This window comes from Haliotis rufescens, unplaced genomic scaffold (genome assembly GCF_023055435.1).
Source record: "Haliotis rufescens isolate VD_foot unplaced genomic scaffold, xgHalRufe1.0.p SCAF_12, whole genome shotgun sequence".
Lineage (NCBI taxonomy): Eukaryota > Metazoa > Mollusca > Gastropoda > Lepetellida > Haliotidae > Haliotis > Haliotis rufescens.
Genome location: NW_025963802.1, coordinates 25,136,191 through 25,156,867, shown reverse-complemented (window position 1 = coordinate 25,156,867; position 20,677 = coordinate 25,136,191). Strand labels below are relative to the sequence as shown.

At 38.7% G+C, this 20,677-nt stretch overlaps 1 protein-coding gene across 8 annotated transcripts in view; it reads left to right on the top strand.

Annotated features, from left to right (window-relative positions):
* LOC124113358 (prominin-1-like) overlaps positions 1–20,677 on the top strand; it is a 589,013-nt gene that overhangs the window by 336,062 nt on the left and 232,274 nt on the right. For all 8 annotated transcript variants that reach the window (XM_046473653.2, XM_046473656.2, XM_048393445.1 and 5 more), the window contains one exon: positions 4,348–4,485. In XM_046473653.2, coding sequence (XP_046329609.2) covers positions 4,348–4,485 — 138 coding nt within the window. The remainder of the gene's footprint in view (positions 1–4,347; positions 4,486–20,677) is intronic.

Sequence of the window (20,677 nt, the reverse complement as noted above, 5' to 3'; positions counted from 1 at the left end):
ATCTTTGATCTTCTGTGGTTCTAAATCGTTGTCCATTGGGCAGGCTATGTCGGTAGGATCTGAAGGGGTCTGCAGGTTTCTGGTTGAGTCATTTCCGGCGGCATCCCCTTCGGAGACTGCCTCTGCCTCTGCTTCGTCCTCTCTGCAAAGTGGTATGATCATCTTTGGAGTTCCTATACTTGGGTTGAAACGATCTGTCCTTCCATGTAGAGGCTCGAAAAGAATCCCGGCCAGGATTCACATAACGGGATCTAGGATTCTGTTGTTGATGCTGAATATCTGCAGGCCGTCTCTGTATCCTGGATGCCAACAAGATCGTGGATTCTTGAAACTTCTGGCTACTTGACGATGCAATGGCTTCCTTCACTGACTTCAGTCTTCCGTTGAATATCTGTGACGCTGTAATAGGCTGTGACAGCATGGATCTTCTTAATGGCTCTGGGATCATATGATGAACTTGCTGTAGTAGATGTTTTCTTTGCATGAGCAGGAACTGTGCTGACATCCAAACTTATGCTGATTGAAGATCTTCCTGCATCTTTAGTATGTGGTCCAGTGAGCTGTGAATAAATCCGGTCTGCTGTAGTGTCATCTCAGTGGGGGTGTCTAAGGGTAGACCTTCGCTCTGGTTGTTCAGGGGTATGACGTGGCGAACTCCAGCTGCAATCCAGTTAATGTATGAACTGATATTAATCATCTGTTTGTTGATGTAGTCTAAGTCCCTGATTTTGGCTATGTCAACGTGCATTTTGGTGTTAGGTTTCTTAACCAGATCATAGAAATCTTTATCAATGCACGGCTGTTGTGCGAAGGGGGCATTGTGTGTCCTGTAAGCACTCTTATTAATGGCAGGCATACCCAGTCTAACATTATGTGCTGATGAAGCGTTCAATGAATATGGAGAGTATGGAATTCTTCAGTCTTACTGACAGGTTCTTCATACCCAGCATGTTCTAACAAGGGTTTAACGGGCGTTTTGTCCTTGTTATCTGGTTTTAAGGCGGGCATTAGATTATAAAGTTGTGCAATGATATCTTTAATGGAATAATTATTTGGTCTATAATTATCCTCCGTAGTAGAGTCCCCATTACATGAAGAACCAGTGTTAGCTATAGATCTGCACCCCCTACTCAGGCTGCGCTGGGAGTGGGTCATAAGGCTGAGGGTCACATAATCCCGGTCGTCTGAACCACGGCTAGCAGTGCGGGAATCACATGTTCTATAACTGTATGATTGTGACGTAACATCTCCCTCGCTTTCTCCGCCCATATAACTGGACTGTGTGGCAGTATGAGATGGCGCACGCTTAGGAAATCTATCCTGATTTGCACGAGCTTTGTCATTTTGTCTATCATAGTGGCTAGAGGGTGACTGGTGTGTATTTCTGTTCATACTGTGATGCGATGCCCGTGATTCACAATCTACCCCATGGTGTGTGTGGTAGGCAGGTAATCTATGAGATTCTCGATCTCTTTTTATGACTCTCTTACTGTCCTCATAATAATCTGATTCAGCGTGACCTTGCGCATGTCTGCTGTATGAGGGTGTTCTGCCATATTCAGCCTTAGATCTCTTTTGAATCTCGCGATCAATCCCTGTTTGGCCATGCCGGGGTTGTGCGACGGATTCTTTTAGATATGAGATTTCCTGAGACATTGATTGCATACATTTGTGAATCATAGCAGACATTGAATTTGTTATTTTCTCCGTGAACTCGACAAGATCTCTTCTCCTCATGGGGGGAGACGGCGTCCCCACGCGACACTCGCTTGTTACCCACCTGATTATCTTTTGTAGTCACAGCGGACTTAATCACTTTTTTACATGAAGCAGAAGAATATTTAGCTGATGCTGTAGTATTCTTTTTGTAATCAGGATGGTTGAGCCATGCCTTGGAAAGTTTTTCAAACTTCTCCTTCGACAAAGGTTCGCAATAACTGCATCTTGATTTTTGCGTGCAATTGCTTTTCTTGCATGATAGTCATCTATGGTGAGGGTCACCAGGGATTTGATGTTGCCCACAGCCTGAACAGACGGTGTCTGTTTTTTAGATGAAGATCCCATCCCACAACACGTTCTCTAACTAGTTACTTACTAGATCTTTCAGCCTTCTTATACCCCTGTTCTCTGCTTGTAGAACTGTTCAATGCTTGTCTTTAGTAAAGCTTGAGAAGATCTAGTGTGCTTGTAAGTGTGGAACAGCAGTCACGTGTATAGATGTATGCAAGAAAATATTTCCTTGTTGTCATCTAGACACAGGAAAGAAGTGTAAAGATTCCCTACTTGCGCATGCGCAGTGGCGCCCCTGGCGAGGGATAGGGTTTCCCTCACAACTATTAGATATGTTGGCAGTGAAGAGGACGTCTGTTGAAAATTTATAAAAAATTTATAGTGTGGTTCTCAGCATAAACAGGAATTTATGGCAATGATGTAATAGAGGTAGGGTATTCACAAGAATTATATAAAATTCAAAAAATCTCTAAATAGCAAAAGGCACTTCTACTGAGCCTGATTGTTAAGTGTACCAAGTTTTGGGAAGCTAGGTTGTACGGTTTAGGAAATATGCTCCGGACAAGAGCACTACCCTCAAATTTCCTAAGTTCATCATATTTCCATGGAAACAACAAAAATTAAACATTCAAAAGATCTCTAAATAGCAAAAGGCACTACTACTGAGCCTGATTGGTAAGTGTACCAAGATTTGTGAAGCTAGGTTGTACGGTTTAAGAAATATGCTCCGGACAAACAATGATTACAGATGGACAGACGGATAGACGGACATACTGATGGCTATATCCCCCCGTCATTATACGTCGGGGGGGGATAAAAAGGGGGCGCTTATAGAGCCCTGGTGTAAAAGTAATGACAAATCATCATTGACCATTTGACATTGAATAGTAACTGCAAAATTTAAATATGAACCTGACATTTTTGGTTACAATGCGTCCCCAAAGACAAACTAATGTAATACTTTGGGTATGTTAGATATGTTGGTATTTTATGATGTATATATATACGTTCTGTCACAATAATATGTTATACCAGTGTAAAACTTGCTGATTTGTTGTTTCTGATGATGTTATCCATGGTTAACTTTTTAAAAAACGTCTTGGGGTTCTGCAGCATGTCAGCTGTGTACATGCTGATGTCATCTTGATAGGCTCTAGATATACTTGATCAAACTTGAGCCAGCAAATGGCATCTTAGTTGGAGCTGGCTAGACATCCAAACTTGTGCAGAGAGAGATCTGCCTGCATCCATTGGATGCTCTCCAAGGCGGAGTGAGCAAAGCAAACATGATCAAGTGTCAGTGTCAGTGGCGTTTTGCTGGGAGACCCTGCATGATCTTGGAGAGGGGTAAGAACATGACAGACCCCTGCAGCACTTAGAAAGGGGAAACACCACTATCAACAAATCACATCAACTTGGCTTTGTCTACCAGATTTCAACTTGACACAAACCTTGGGACTTGTAAGGGACGTCTATGAGCCCACGCCAACAATTTGCAGCACATCATATCTGACCATTGGATACTCAAGGTTGTTAACGTGGGATACAAGTTGCACTTTCACCAGCATAAGGCACATGCATCCAGACCCATGGGTTGTCGTTTCCGTCTGGAAGGGACCAAGTTGGTGGCTGAGAACTTAGCCATTCAGACATTACTTGAGAAAAAAGCAATTCATGCACGGCCAACTCGGCAACTGGCAGAGGTTTTTGTTCTCAGGTATTCCAAGTGCCAAAAAAAGAACACTTTGGAGATGTATGATCATCACCTCATAAACTGAATGCACTTCTTGCAAACAGAAGCCAATGTCGGAGACGCCATCTTAATCCAACAACATGTCTAGCTTCTTACCACTTTTGTAAATAAGTTTAATTTATGAGAACTTCTACAAACAAATTACTCATTAATAAGGTATGTAATAATATATATATAACAGTGACGCATAACCACATTTCTCACATAATGTTCACTTTTCAGAACTTATAAAAATGTGAATCAGGAAACTCTGTATCCATGGGGTAAGACAATTAAAAAAAATGGAATCAAAAAGAACAGTTTCGGCATACAAGAAAACTTGACTTTTGATTACTGTTCGAGGCAACTAACTGGATTGGGTGGTCAGGCTTGCTGACTAAGTTGATGATTGTCATCTTATCCCAGTTGTGTAGATTGATGCTCATAATGCCAATCAGTTATTATAATCAGATTATTTACAGTTCAGATACAGATTCTTCACTCGTCTTGATGTATCAAGAACAGATCTGAAGGAAAATATATGTTGATACCAGTTATTATCACAGCATTCCAGCTAAATTAAACAATGTGTTTGCTATTTGCAGAGTTTGGACATAGATGGACAACTTAATGGAATCAATGTGGACCTGTCCAGTCTCACCATACTCACACCAGATGTGCAGACACAACTTAAGGATTTCTCCTCGGTGGTCTCTGGAATTGATTTTACAAAGTTTGATATGGTATGTCACTATGATAATGAGCATACTTACTTTAAAAGTGCGCTTTCCGACATATGCGTATTTTGTGCACATGCCCGCCAGGCCATTTAGTGATGTGGTCAAGCAGGGTATGTCCGAAAGGTAAGGCACCCTGGAGGGGCTTTATGGTCGCTTAACTAATTTTGGCGGAAATTTGGAAACATGCCATGCTAATAAGGTGGTGGAGCTAAAGGAGTTTGTGAGGTTGTGTGTTTTTATAGATATATGATTTATGCTTTATTGGTAGCTTGTTTGTTGTGTTTTTTGTAGTTTTTTGTTTGTTTGTTGGCCGAGTTGGCCTGTTTTGATTAGATAAATGCTTAGTATTTATAGGTTTGTAAGTCATTTAAGGGGTTTAGTAGAGTTGCTAGTGTCATTTTGCTGTTTAGGAGATAAACCTTCTGTGTTTTGAAATTTAATGTAGTCCCACTGTAGAATAGATACGTCTTTATTTTAATTTTGAACCGAGCGCTTTAGTTCTAGAACTCCTAGTTAACTCCTAACCAACCGTTAAATATTTAACCACACGTTAGTTAACCAGCCGTTAAATTACTTTTGCAGGATCAATAGATAACCATTAGGTTAAATTTTAACATCTTGGTTTAAGCACCGATTAGGTTAAATATTATCCCAGAATTCCTAGCGTTAGTACTTCTGTCACTGTGTCATATCGTATAATGGCCGAAACAGCGTCGATGACTGAGGAAACTCCAAGGAAAATAAGAAAGAAAAGAAAAAGGAATTTTTCTGTGGATGAAGAAAATATCATCCAGTCATTGGTGGAGAGTAATTCACAAATACTTCATGAAAAACTGAGCAGTGAAGTTACCAATAAGAAGAAGTCTGCTAGTTTGATGGCTATCACCAAGGCAGTGAACATGAAGGGCATAGCGCTTCGATCTGTTGATGAGGTGAAGGAGAAATGGAGCGAAATGGAGAGAAACCTTCACGGACTACAGGCTGCAACAGAGGAAGACCGGAGGGGACCCCCACAATCCAAACCGAGTCAGGCTACTTCTCGAATTATTGAGATAATGCAAAATTCAGCAAGTTTCAGCGGGATATCAAGGGGCTTAGATGCGGAAATTCTTCCAAGTAAGTGCTTTCATAGTAACATATTTTATAAAAGCTGACAATATGTGCTGAAATAAGTGTATTTCTATGGAATTTTACTAAGCCGCCTACTCACTTTCAAACGTTTGAAAGTCAACTGTTTATGTTGACACGGAATATCCCTTTTCTATATTTAGAAATGACCTCGAACTTTTTCGAAAGAATGTGTTTGTCTTCCATCTCTACAATATCTGAAGAATGCAGCCAACATTGTATGAACTTTTACTATTCACGTGATATTCACGAGTATTAATAACATATAAACACAGCCCACGATGCTGTAAACCGGAGAAATAAATATAAGATTGTTGAACACAATTTCGTGAACCTCCATCAGGCGACGGAATCTGGCACAATTTCTCTTCTGTAGTGTCAACATCGAACCCAAAGCCTGTTGATTTAGCAAGAGCCGATATCTGCTGTAACAGTGAATACGTAAAGTAATGCTATTCCAAAACTGACATGTTCACGTTTATATTTCACAAATTCATCTGTAAACAAAGATAATTTATGAGCACGCTTCCGCTCCTCCATATGTAGAGGTCAAGGTCAGTAAGGTAAATTATTGTGAAGCCGTAGTAAAATGATTTTAATGAAAATAGAATGAAATGAATAATTCAGTTACACACATTAAGACGAAACGAATAGTCAGAGACATAAAGACACAGTCAAGATAATTTCAGTCTCCTGAATTTGCAATGAAGTGAATATTCTGTTGATGTTAGTCAACACATTAATAGCCAATAACATTCATAGTATATTGTCTTTCTCTGATCATAAATGATTAAAACAAGAGTAGATCCGTATATAAGTTTTCTTAAGCCGTAATCCCTAATAGAAACACGTACAAAACCATAAATATTTATATTGATAATTATTTTCTCCTCCAGGTTGTGCTGAACTTTCATCAGTGGCTGATCCTGGGCTGCCAACTAGTGCCACAGATCCTACTTCAGCAGCTACTACCTCAACCCCAACATCACAAAATCCTGAAGTCAGGTTGGTTGGTTGGTTTGTTGTTTAACACCGCACTCAGCAAAATTACAGCTATATGACGGCGGTCTGTAAATAATCGAGTCTGGACCAGACAATCCAGTGACTGATATCATGAGCATCGATCCACACAATTGAGATCGATGACATGCAACAACCAAGTCAGCGAGCCTGACCACCCAATCCCGTTAGTCGCCTTTTACGACAAGCATAGTCACCTTTTACGGCAAGCATGGGTTGCTGAAAACCTATTCTACCCTGTTTTTGAAGTCAGGGACTCCCAAGAAACAGAGCACAGTGAAGCAGCACCAAGACTTGGTGACGGATGTCCAGCCAGGCAACTCAATTACAGAAAAGAAAGTACAAAACTCATTTCTTCAGTTACAGGAAAGAGTTCTATCAGGAGAGCTAGAAAAACAGGAAATGGAAAAAAAGAAACTTAAGCTACAAATTCAACTCCTTGAGCAAATACTGCAACGTGATGATATTGACAATTTCAGTCCATCTCAACTGTTACTTTCTATGATGCAATAAACCTGCAGTTTCATTATCACTATATTTAATTCTTGTGTCCTCTGTGTGTAGTTTTTTAGCTGGAGAAGAACGTATTGGCAATATGATCTCTAATGCCTCGTCCATCATGCAATCCGCCATGTGTCCACTGTTGGCTGTTCATCTGGGTTGTCGTTGTCATCTTGTAATGGCTCATTCAGTAATATGGATACATTGTGGAGGACAGCACAGGCAAGGACAATCTGACACCCACGGCGTGGACTCATCCTTATCTGTTGAATAAACAAGAAATGTTTGTGTCAAATACATAAATACAGAAGGTCACATTAAAATCTACATTTTAGAAGCAACTTGTTTGCTTCTTTGAATTATTAATATTACTAGTAATTGGTTACATTAGTTAGGATTCTTGTAATATTATTTGTTTGTGCTATGTGATCAATGTAAAACGTGAAGCATTGGAACACACAACACCATGACTCCAAACCTTAAAGTGATGAAAAAAATCAAGATTAGATGTAGAAAAGTAAAACATTGATCAAATTAAGTACACAAATATACTATGCATATATACCTCAGAATGAAGTACATGAAACCGTCTTTTCCATCGACCAAATGTTCTTTTTATTTTAACTCTTGTAGCACACAAGCTGTCATTGCATCTCTGCTGAACATTGCCTTGTGGAGTCATGTATGGGGTTTGGAGGAAAGGCCTGCAAGGATATCCACTGTCTCTCAATAGAAAGCCATCTGATATTGAAGTGTGCGATCTCTCTAAGTATTCACACAAAGTGGAAGTTCTAAATATGTGGCTATCATGAGTTGATCCCGGCCATTCAGCACACACATTCGTAAATTTACCTACAAATTAGACAATTAATTTTTATAAAAAGCAATCTTCGTAATGGATTAATTGAACTTCTATTATAGGCATATATATTATATATTACAAACTTCTTTCAGCTATATTTTCAGCTTAGAGCTGAAAAGAACTTTAAAAACATTCCTTGTTCGCTGACTAGAATATCCCATTTGTATTAAGAGTAATGAGAGCATTTACGCAAACCTTTCATTATTTATTTAATTCCAAATCTTTTTAATGCAGAATTTTATAGACCTTGGAAGGGAAGCTACTCTAATTGCAAAAAGGGACAGTAGTCTAATCTTACAAGATGTATACACACTGCCTGTACGTTGATATTGTGGTATCCTTTCCGAATTTTGTAAGCTGGTTCATCTCTGGTCGGTGCCTGAATACGTATGTGAGTACCATCAATGCAACCTAGGACACTGGGAAAACAACCAAGGGCGAAAAATCCATCTTTAACCTGACGTTTGTAGCATTCATGTGTTGGCCATTTTATGAATTTGTTCTTTCTTTTAACCAAGGCTTCAGTCACATCTTCTATGACACGTGAAACTGTACTTTGTCCACCCCCATCGTATCACCAATCACTTGAAGGAAACTACCATGTGTAAAAACGGAAAGCTATCATCAGTTGTTGATCAACGTTAAGAGCATGGCTACGTTGTGTAGGGCGCTCCAAATCTTCCCTCAGTATATTGGCGGAAGTTGATGTAGTTGATAGATTCCCATCCAAATCTGTACCTATCACGAAGTTCACTGTCTGTGTAGTTCATTAATGCAAAAGTTACAGCTCAGAATCACTTCTGTTGCCTCGCATTAACCTCTGGAACCATGAAAGCTGCGCTAGGCCTAACCATGTACGCCATTTTGTTTCAAAGATTACCAAGGTGTTAAGTATTTAACGGAGGTCGGGAGGTGTGTTTACTTTAACAGGTGTTTAACCAGTCGTTAAAGATAACCATGCTTTGGGAAACAACATAACCATTTGGTAAAATTCAACGGAGAGTTAACACTGACTTAACGGCTGGTTAATAGTTAACCAGATTTTGAACAACCGGGCCCTGACTGGAATGTTAATCCCAAATGTTTATGATTTTGTACTTCTTTTATAACAATTCATTTCTTTTAAGACTAGGTATTGCACTTTGGCAGAGTTTACTCGAGAATTAAATAGTTTCAGTTTTCTCTGTATTAAATTTTATTTGCCATTCATCTGCCCAATTGGTAATTTTCTCTAAATCGGCATTAATATTATACGCAGTAGTGTCTGGATCTTCTTCATTTTCATATACAGACGTACCATCCACAAACAGTCGAATATTAATATCAATGCCATCAACGATATCATTAATGTATACAAGGAAAAGCAGTGGCCCCAAAACTGACCTCTGTGGGACTCCAGCCATTACAGGTTTCAAGTCAGATTTGCTATCTTGAATAACAACTCTCTATAGTCTGTCTTCATGGTAACTATTAAAGCATTTTATTCCACAAGCTTTAAGTTTACACAAAATACCCTTATGCCATAACTTATCGAAAGCTTTGCTAATATCGAAAAATACAGCTCTAACTTCTTTACCATTATCAAGTGCTTTTGCTATATGATCCTAAAGATACGTTAACTGAAAAGTAATTCCATCACCAGGCATAAATCCTGATTGCAAATTAATGACAATATTGTTATCTCTGAAGAAATTAAATACAGTCATGCCTCATTATTCCGACACTCGTTAATCCGACAGTCGGCTTTATCTGACACAAATGATGGGAACCAATTAAATCAGTGCTATTTAGACTCGTTAATCCAACATTCTCGTACTCTGACTCTGACACACCTAATTTGCAACGAATTACAGAAATCACTCATTAATCAGTCTCATTAATCCGACACAGTGTACAGCGTACTCCGTGGTCATCTGCCCACGAGTACACAGCCCGTGTTTTGATGCGAGACGAGTCGGCTGGTAGCTGCATATTACAACGGCTGCAGAGATAAACTTGCTTAACTATAAACAATTAATGCTTTAAATAAGGAAACAGGATTAATCACATGCTTAGATTACCTCAATCTTATTAAAATAAGATACAAGTTCTAGCTATCGCCGAGGACATATCCCATTAGAGGTCACATCAGAACAACCTTTCACGAACTGTGACCGACCAATGAAATGACTACCAGGAAGTCAACGTTAGCCACTAAGAAAACAGCTTTCTAAGCTTTGCGGTACCAGTTTCAAACTGGTGGCTTCCATTCCAGACTATGCTTTAGTCTTTTGAATAAGTCATACAGTCAGTAACAGTTGTTTTGAGTTAAGCTTTAAGGTTGCATGATTAGAAAACATATTCTGCAAACAATGTAACATAACAATGTGAATATTTCATTTTTCATTTTTTTTGTTACGTGTCTGTATAATTATCTATCGAGTAGTTGTCCGATTTTTTATCACGAACGTTGATACTACTTAATTTCGTTTACTCGTTAATCAGACATAAACATATGCAACCAACCATGTCGGTTTAACGGGACTTGACTGTTCACATTAAAATACATATTTTTCAAATACTTTTGCTGAGCAACTTATAAGAGCAACTAGTCTGTAATTTGAACATTCGTTCACACTGCCCTTTTTATGAATAGGTATGACTGAAGCCTCTTTCCATATGAATGGAAAAACAGAGGTACTTAAAGTCAAATTGTAAAATTTGGTAAGAGGATCAAATATGGAAAGTGCCATGAATTTTGAAAGTTTATTACTAATCCCATCAGGCCCTGTAGCTTTTGTTGTGTCAACTGATGATAGGACATCCTGGACCTCATTTCTAGTCAAATTTATGTCAGTTAAAAAATTATTAATAAGTCCAAGGACTGGTAGCTTTTTATCTGGGATATCTACATTTTATTGTTCAACAAAGAAATCATTAAGTACGTCAACAATTGATTCAACATCATCATATATTATACGAGGGCTGGCTGAAAAGTTCTAAGCCTAACTGTGAAAGACCGGTACCAAGTCAATGGTTTTCATTTATTTCTCCACATAGTCCCCTTCCATGTTTACACACTTTTGCCAGCGATGCTGCAAGGCCTGGATGCCGGTCAAGAAGAAATTTTCTTCAGCCCCCCTAAAAAAGTCATTCACAGCGGAAATGACGCCATCATTACTAGGAAAATGGCGACTGGCTAGTTCCTTTTTCATTTTGGGAAACAGGTGGAAGTCTGACGGGGCCAAATCGGGTGAATAAGGGGGCCAGTCAATGAGTTCGAAGCCACAATCATGGATCGCTGACATGGCACCTACCAATTTGTGAACAAGAGCATTGTCTTGGTGGAACAGGACTCCTTTAGTGAGCATTCCCCGTCGCTTAGCTTTGATAGCTTCACGCAACTGTCTCAGTAGGTCAGCATAATATCTTCCATTGATAGTCTGGCCTTTTTCAAGATAAGAAGGAACCGACTTGGCTTTTGGGGGGGCTGGTGATTCCGGAGGCTTCCATTGTTTAGACTGAATTTTGGTTTCTGGTTGAAAGTGATGAATCCAGGTCTCATCCATGGTTACACATCGGGTCAAAAAATCATCGGGATCTGCTTCAAAACAGCATAAATTGTCACGGGACGTCAGGAATCTGACTTGTTTCTGATCCGCTGTCAAGAGCTTTGGCACCCATCTTGCAGAAACTTTTGCCATTCCCAACTCGTTGGTGATAATGTGCTCAAGCCTCTCATGAGAGATGCCCACAACACTGGCAATATGTCGAGTGGTCAATCGTTGATCGACCATCACCATGTCATACATGTAATGTTTTAAGGAATGGTTGCTGTTGAAGGCCTTCCTGGACGTGGGTCATCGTCAAGGCTCTCTCTGCCACGCTTAAATTCCGCAGCCCACTTCTTTACAGTGGAAAGGGAGAGGCATCATCCCCTAAAGTGGAGACCATATCAGCATGTATCTGTGTTGAAGTTAGCCCTTTCAGTTGCAGGTACTTGATGACTGCCCTATAGCCAGTTTTGTCCATTTCTGGTGATTTCAATGGGTAGGTTCACAAGATGGTCTGGTACAAAGACAATAATAACACTACAGTTGCAGTCCTTATGTCTATGATTCATTAAATGATTTTACTTGTTGGTGGCAAAAGTTTGTTTCAATCTGATTGAGATATCCCACTTAGGCTTAGAACTTTTCAGCCAGCCCTCGTATCTCTATAATAAATTGGAGGAAAAGTACTGCTTTTGTTTTGATTTGTTTTTGAATAGGATTTAACTAAGCGCCGCCAGGTTTTAGAATTGCAACTATCATTGATTTGTTTATCAATCTTTGAGGAATAATCCTTCTTTGCCTTTCGTACCTCCAAAGTGACTTTATTCCTTAATAATCTATAATTAATCCAGTCTTTATCTAAGTTTCTCTTCTTAGCCCTCTTAGCGATTCTCTTACGAATGACCTTACAGTGTATGGTAGCTATTTATCCAAGGGGGATCTTATAAGTGCCTGCTGCTCCAGGTGTGCTTGCTGAAAGGAGTTCTTCCTGCATCCTTTTGCCCTTGAATACAAAATATGTAGGTATAGAACTACCAGAGGCATTGCCGCATCCTATAACAGTTGTAGTACTTGATCTTGATGTTGTCACTGCAGCTGGAGTACTCTTACTCGATGTGACTACTGATGGTGGGTTATGATTCTCCACAAGTCCCTTTTCATCAAAATTATAAATTCGATGAGGGCATGTCTTCAGGTTGTACTTATCCATGATGTGTCCAAACTCATAAAGATAATGAGTGACGGTCATTGGGGTTGTTCATCCTTTGACTTCTTTCCAAGGTGAATGGCTAGGTCTGTGGCAATAGTAGTAACCTCAGGCCTAGTATAGCCATACTCAAAATTTGCCATGGCATCAATATGTTTGTGCAGCAAACAACTACAAACAATGGAATATAATATCATAATTTATTTACATTGGAGGCAATGGGGGGCTACCTAGGTTGCTGGTGCTAGTGGGGGCGTAAACCCGAGTGATAGGAATAGAGAAAGAGTACCCCGAGGATCGTGGATCCTGGGTTGATAACTTGTTAGTGGGTCGTCAAACCGAGTATTGTTGTGGATTAATCTGGGATCTAGGATCCCAGTATTAGTAAAGATGTACCCTTGGAGGTCGTGAAGCCCCGGGTGTTAGGTTAGGGAGAGGTATATGGTATGAGTTGGGGGATACAGATGCCCAAAGAGAGGTTGTGAAGCAACCGAGTGCCCCCAATAATACATTTGACATTGAAACAAGTCCCTGTTCTTCTATGGACAATAGTGGTTCTCTACCAGTGGTGGTGCATTCAATAGAATCCCACTAATCCTGTCATAAAGTGTAGCAAATGGAACAGCAAAGGTAGTGGCAGCTTTCTCAATTGCTATTCCATCCAATACATCATTATGTGCCTTGTCTTGGGCTGCAGACAAATATTGCTATTGTGGCCTCTTCTAGATGTTTCACCATTGGTCAAAACCTGTTTAAATGAAGCTTTATTTTTAATATCATCCAAACTACAGAGAAAGAAATTCTTAAAAAGCATTAAGTTTTCAATAAGAAATGACCCTTACTTGTTTGCATAGTTTTAAATTTTGACGAGGAAATCATGTGTCTGGTCATGTGACATTTACACCAAGTTCGAAAGGTGTGCCATCAATTTACGAGTAAATTTATTACCATTGACATTTTATTGGAGCTGATAAAGTTACATTAGTGATCTAGGGTTAAAAAGTAGTTGTTTGCTGAATATGAGCTATAACTTACATTTGGTAACTTGACATGTCCAAGCAAATGAAAGCGGTGTTGTAAGAAGATCAGAGCTGCTGGTACCGTAATTTCTCGTTACATATCACAAGAATTATCATTCAAAATGGCCAATCAAAGTTACCTGTCGATCAAACTTGTGTGACTTGACGATATAGCTGGAATATTTCTGAGCGCGACGTTAAACAACAAAACAAACAAAACCACTTCTCAAACTTTGCTTCCTTATTATTTTGTCCGAATTTGTATTTCCATCCTCAGAATCCTAGAGAACACAGTCCTCGGGTAATTCGAAGTTCAGATTATACAGAAGAGCTTAGTCTCTGAGAGTCAAAAACACTACCCGATCATAGTGGAGTGCTGTATTAGTAAAAGCAACTGAATAACAGTCAAAAATACATAGCAGATACCCGGTAGTTTCTCTGCGCATGATGCTTCAATCCAATGTATATCACAGCATCATAAAACATTTAGGACAAGCAAAAATATATAATCTGATGAGGGCACTTTCAAATGTTTGTCGCCACTGAGGCGCTCCATCTACATAAACTAATTTTCTTTGGAGATGTTGATAAAGACAGTACAAACATTTGTTAATATTTCACCTTGGGTCACAGATTTACTCATAGTTAGATTTTTATTTGGAACTTAATAAATTGTGCCTTTTTTACACATTTTAACCATACTTAAGTACTTAGTCATGTCAGAAGTTAAGAACTTGCAAAGAAACAAAGCTGATGTATCGTGGCATATGTATCGTTGAGAAATAAGTACACACTGAAATGGCATATTTAATCAAATATTTGTAAATTTAATAAATTTAAAGTTACAGTCTACTAGCAACTCAATAAAATTTTATAACTGAGCTAATTTTCATTTAAGTCGTTCAAGTATACAAGTTCTTATTGTGTTGCTTTTGTGCTTTTCATTGTACCTGGTCTCCTTCTTTTACCGCCTTAGGTCATTTTAGTCTTGTTGTTGTTCTTAATTATTGACTTATAATGATATCAATCCTTAACAAATGTGCTAAGTTCTTTAAAAAAAGCTCTGAAATGTACATCTGCACTTGATAGTTAGTAGCTTGTGTCATCTACCGCTTAATTGCCATATATATATGATATTTATAAAACAACTTTGTACATGGGCCGATGGCTTACAAAACAGAAATAAACTTACTACAAAGCTGGTCATTCATAAGAACATATCCAAAAATGTTCACAACTGTATTTCTAAATTATCCATAACTTAAAACTTTGTGATTTCCAGGATTATCATACCACATGCTTTGAATGCAAAGACAATATAAATACTTTCCTGCTCCAAAAGTTATTTGTGCAGCAAAGTATCATGTTCTGACTAAAGGGGGGTAGCTTATATTTTGCCAGGTAGAACAAGAGATGACTAGTACAATACAGATTTATTTACATGAACATCATATGTATAAGTAGCTAACAAATATATACAACAATGGTGAGCATACATAGACTTCCCAGGGACCGAGCATGTTCCTAGGAAGGCGAGAGCAAGTCTATAGACACTTCTTCCGGAACCTTACTTACTTACTTACTTATGTTGGAGATTTTACGTGTGCTTTCCGACTGCAAGTGTATGTCGCACACAGGCCCGCCAGGCCATTTAGTGTAGTTTGCAAAAAGAGGAGGTGCAACCCAGGTGCGGGGTTTGGGGGTTGCTTATATAATAAGTTTGAGTTTTTGAGATTTGGAATGGATGCCAAGGGGAGGAGTGAACTAAGGGAACTGTGTGTGATGGATGGTTGTTGGTTTATGTAGTATTTATTTTATACGTATATTCCTAATTTTAGATGCAGTTAATTAGGTCTGTTTTAATTAGAAATACGCCCAGGGCTTTGAAGTTTTGTGAGTTATTTAGTGGGTTTAGGATTGACTCTAGAGTCAGTCCCGTATTTGGGTTTAGAGTGGTTTGTAGTGTTGTTCTATGTATTTGTAGTGTGTGCAGTGGATGAGTGCTTGTTCTGGGGTTTCTTGTTGGGTGCAGTGTGGGTATGTTCCTGTTGCGTGTAGTTTGGCTATTTTTCGGTGATTGTCTAATTTGGTATGTCCTGTCTGTAGCTTAGTTATGATTCTGTCAATTTTTGGGATGGGTGTAGTATTTTTGGTTTGGTGAGGGGCTTTTTGATGATTTTCCTAATTAGACAGTTTGAATTTTGATAGTTTGTTTGCCAATTTTTGGAGATCTTTTGTTTAGCGATGCTTTTGATTTCTGATTTGGAGATTGGAAGGTTTAGGCTTTTGTCTGGGAGTTTTAGGGACAATTTGGCTGCTTTATCTGCACATTCGTTGCCGAAGATTCCTACATATGCGGGTAACTAGGTAAATTCTATTTGTTTGCCTGCCTTTGTTAGTTCGTTTCAGCTTTTTAGTATTTGATTTATTAGTTTGGGGCAGTGCTTAGTGTTTTTATTTTTGAGTGACTGGAGTCCACTGAGGGAGTCAGTGAGGATAAGGATTTTTTGGTGTTTATTTTTTATTGTTGGTTGTGCAGGGCTGAGGCCATGCCCATAAATTCGGCTGTAAATATGGATTGGTTGTTTGGGAGTTGGTAGGATTAGGTTTGTTTAGTTGGTTGTGCGATGTGGACCCCGAAACCTGTGTGTTTGGAGATCGGATCTGAAGATCCTTCTGTGTATATGAGGCACCAATTTGGCCATTTCTTGTGTATGTATGCTAGTGTGGTGGTTTTAGCGATGTTGGGGTCGGTTTGTTTCTATTTTCGGTGTTTGAAGTTTTGGGGTGAAGATATTGGAAGGTTTTGTGTTTTGTCTAAGAGTATTTAGTTTGTGTTCATTTAGATAGTTTGTTATACTTTGTGATATTGGGATGAGTAGTGGTTTTTTTCGGGCTAACGCTTGGTTTTTTTGGCTTATGTTTTTTTTAACATGTTTTGGATTAGGGGGTTTGATTAGGAGTTTAGGGTTAGTTGTTCCCTACGTAGTTCTAGTGGGATTTCTCCTGTTAAGGCCTGGAGTGAGGTTCTAGAGGTGCCATGTTGAGTTCGGGTGATTAGTTTTAAGGCCTGATACTGGATTGAGTCTCGTTTCTTATTTAGAGAGTTGTTTAAGGTGTTGTATATGGTGCTGCCGTAGTCTAATTTGGATCGAATTAGTGATATGTATAGTGATAGTAGGGTATTTTTAGAGGCTCCCCAGTTAGAGCCTGTGAGGAAGGTGAGAGCAAGTCTATAGACTTACTTACTTACTTACTTACTTACTTACTTACTTTGGGAATTTAAGGTGCGCTTTCCGACATATGTGTATTTCGTGCACGGGCGCATTGGCAGCTTGTTTGTTGTAAATCTTTAAATGCGGCCAAGTAGGCCTGTTTTGATTAGATATATGCCTAGTGCTTTAAAGGTTTGTAAGTCATTTGGGGGGTTTAGTACCATTGCTAGTGTCATTTGATTGTTGCAATTAAGTGTGGATTGGAGTGTTGTTTTGTGTTGCTGGTAATGTGTGCAATATGGTATGTTCAGGCGTTTCCTTTAAGTTGCAGTGGGGGCATTTACCGGTTTGGTGTTTTTTAATTTGGTGTATGTAGGAGTTTAACTTAGTGTGGCCTGTTTGTAGTTTAGTTATTACTCTGTCAATTTTTGGGGTTTTATGATGGATTTTTGTTTTTTTGAGTGGCTTTTGTAGCAGGTATTTTAGTTTGCAATCAGATTTCTGATAGTTATTTTGCCACTTTTGGAAGATGCTAACTTCTCCTAATTTTAGTGCTGATTTGGCTGCTTTGTCTGCGTGTTCGTTGCTAAACACTCCAACGTGGGTAGGGATCCAAACTATTTCTATGTCTTTACCTAGTTTACGTAGATTGTTGGCGCTTTTAATTATCTGTTGTATTAGTTTTGGGCGCTTTTTGTGTTTTAGTTTTTTATGGCCTGGAGCCCACTTAACTCTTTCAACACCAGTCAACCAGAAGTGTTTACTGCTGGGACACCGAGGTTCCCAGAGACTCTTGTGTGATAGATGAAGCCAACATTTATCAAAGAAAATATCTGCTTGTAAAATATATTTGCTACTACATGTTATACACCATTTGAAAGGTCTGATCCTATGGTTTATAAATATGAAAGTTATGTTTTTCACATTATTTAAAATAATGCATTTACAACTTAATTAAGTTCATTGTAAATAAAAAATGTAAGCTCACACGTTGTTAACATCCAGATTAAGGACCAAGGAAGCGAAAACTTGATGATTTTCGGCAAATATAAGATTTCATAAATTCCACTTACCTATTTCTCTTTTATTTTCATTGTTTACGTAATTGGAATATCATTTTAAAAAAGAATTATAAATAGTTTCTGTCATCACCCATTTCCCGATAACAGCGGCTGTCCGCTCAGCAACATGAAGAAATACCCCCGTTTTCGAGGCTTCGTATGAATAACACGTTCGTCGAGGAATGGCATATGACACATCGCTGGAAAGCTTATTCCTTCATCTACACGCTCGTAACATCGCCTGTTTTTTTTTCCGTAGTTATAACAAGCGATTTCATTGGATTAAAATTGGTTTTTAATGACGCTTTCTTGCTAAAATTTGCTACAAGTTCAAAGTCAAAGGACACCAATTTGGCCATTTTTCGTGAATGTATGCTAATGTGATGGTTTTAGCGGTATTTGGATCAGTTTCTTTATTTAGTCTGGTGGAGAGAGATATGTCGATTTTTGGGGTTTGGAGTTTGGGTGTGAAGGTGTTATTTGGGGCTGTGTTTAACTGTAAATTATTTAGGTTGTGTATATTTAGGTAATTTATTATGTGTTGAGAGATTGGTGTTAATTGAGGGGTTTTGCGAGCTAGAAGCTGGAGTCTGGGGCTTATGTTAGTTTTAAGGATCTGTTGGATTTGTTGGTTTTGTTGGGTTGAGGCCCAGTAATTTATTGTTAGATGTTCTCGGCTTAGATCCAGGGGTATTTCGCCTGTTAGTGCCTGTAGTGATATGCGCGGCTAACATGCTGAGTGCGTGTGATTATCTTGAGAGTTGATATTGAATTGAGTTTAGTTTATCGCTTAATGAGGAGTTTAAGGTGTTGTATATTTGGCATCCATAGTCTATTTTTGATCTAATTAGTGATTTGTAAAGTGACAGTAGGTTCTCCTTGGAGGCCCCTCAGTTGGAACCTATGAGACAGTGTAGTGATTAACCTATATTTATACTAACTTATATGTGGTATACCATGGGTTTGGGTAAGTTGACTAATCACAACAAGGTTAGGTTGTGTGGACCAACCATATAAGGGATTAACATTAATGTGAATGTTATTATAAGGTTTTGGAACTATTTGGAACCTTAAGATGTGTTAAAGGGGCACTGATCTAACGCAATTCCCCGGACTGGTTGCTGCCTTTGTTATTGTTTTTTCCCCCGTGAGTACCCGGATGATACGCAACGCAACTGAGCGTGACCAGAGACTGGGCTACCGTCTGCAAGGACAGCTAAATAAACTTGGAGGCTGGAGGCAATATTTGTTTTACGCATTTTTGCATAAACACTTATTTGTTAACCGTGATCTAAAAAGATTTCGACAAAGGGCGCATGTTAATTAATTTCTTCAGCCTAAACTAACAGACAAAAAGAACGGTGGAGCTCATCGGATGTCGTCATTTGGAAATACCCCAGATGGTTATAAAAAAAGTATCCATGCAGTGAAAGCATTTTCGGTTTTCGGATTGCGTCGATAATACGATTACTACTCCCTTGTTGTCATCCACGTTTTCTCGCATAACCCTACACTTGTGTATTTGTCGTCATTCACTTGATGCTCAGTTAATGAATTTATTACAGGTACAATTAGTGGTAGCACCACATAGATTACCTGACAAAGGTTCCCATTTGGCATTTATTGTGTCTGGGGTAATTATGCAATCTAAATCCAGGTTTGAAGTGAGGTGAAATGTGTGTTATGTAATATGCACGTGGCAGACCAGCAAGAGGTGAATGATCAGTTGATTTACTTTTTTTTGTAAATCAGCAGATCGTTCCTAGTCATCAAAGTATTAACAGAAAATACGTTGATTGATTAATCACTGTTATCTTGCACAGTTGATATGTCAAAAGTGAGTGTTTACATGTCTAGGTTTACTAAAACAAAGGGAATACACACATATCCTTGCGTGAAGTGCCGATGTAAAAACAACATACTTTGTTCAAAGGGTGAACTGATAATACGTTGATTGATCATTGTTATCTATCACTCAATGGATTTTTTAGGAACCGTGGACGTTATGAAAATAGTTGTCACGTGGGCTTTCTCAGCTGACCCTTGAGACTTGACACCTATGTGAAACACCTGAAGCAATCCAAGTGATCAGTTGAGAAACGAACACGGGTTATAATATCCCGAAACGATATATATCTTTTAAAATATGTGATTGTTACAGAGACACGTGACATCGAATAGGTTTCTTTGTACAGCTGCAGACGAATGGGATATTGTTCCTTTGTGTGGATATTCCCGGATACATTCCTCGAACAAGGAAGCTGCCTAAAATTTATACACATAAATTTGGTAGGTTGTAATTATGGTATTTGCATTTTGTTTTCCTTCATTTGCTGTAGCATTGAACGGATTCGTCCTTGTTTCTCTACGTCTCGGTTGGGAAATTCTTCAATGCGCGATAGACGTTGTTTTCACAGGCCTTTTCCCTTGTAAGCGTTATATATTACCGTCAATTTGTAAAATGTAATTCTCTCAGGCAATTTCTAAAATGTGTAAATATTTCAGTCATTTTGACTAAAAAATCTGTCCAGATTGATTAAGGCGATCAAAAGGGCCTACAAACATCACAACAGATTATTATGTAGGATTAGAAGCCAAACAACATAGAAATGTACTTTTCAACGTAACATTTTCAGTCTCTTGGTGATG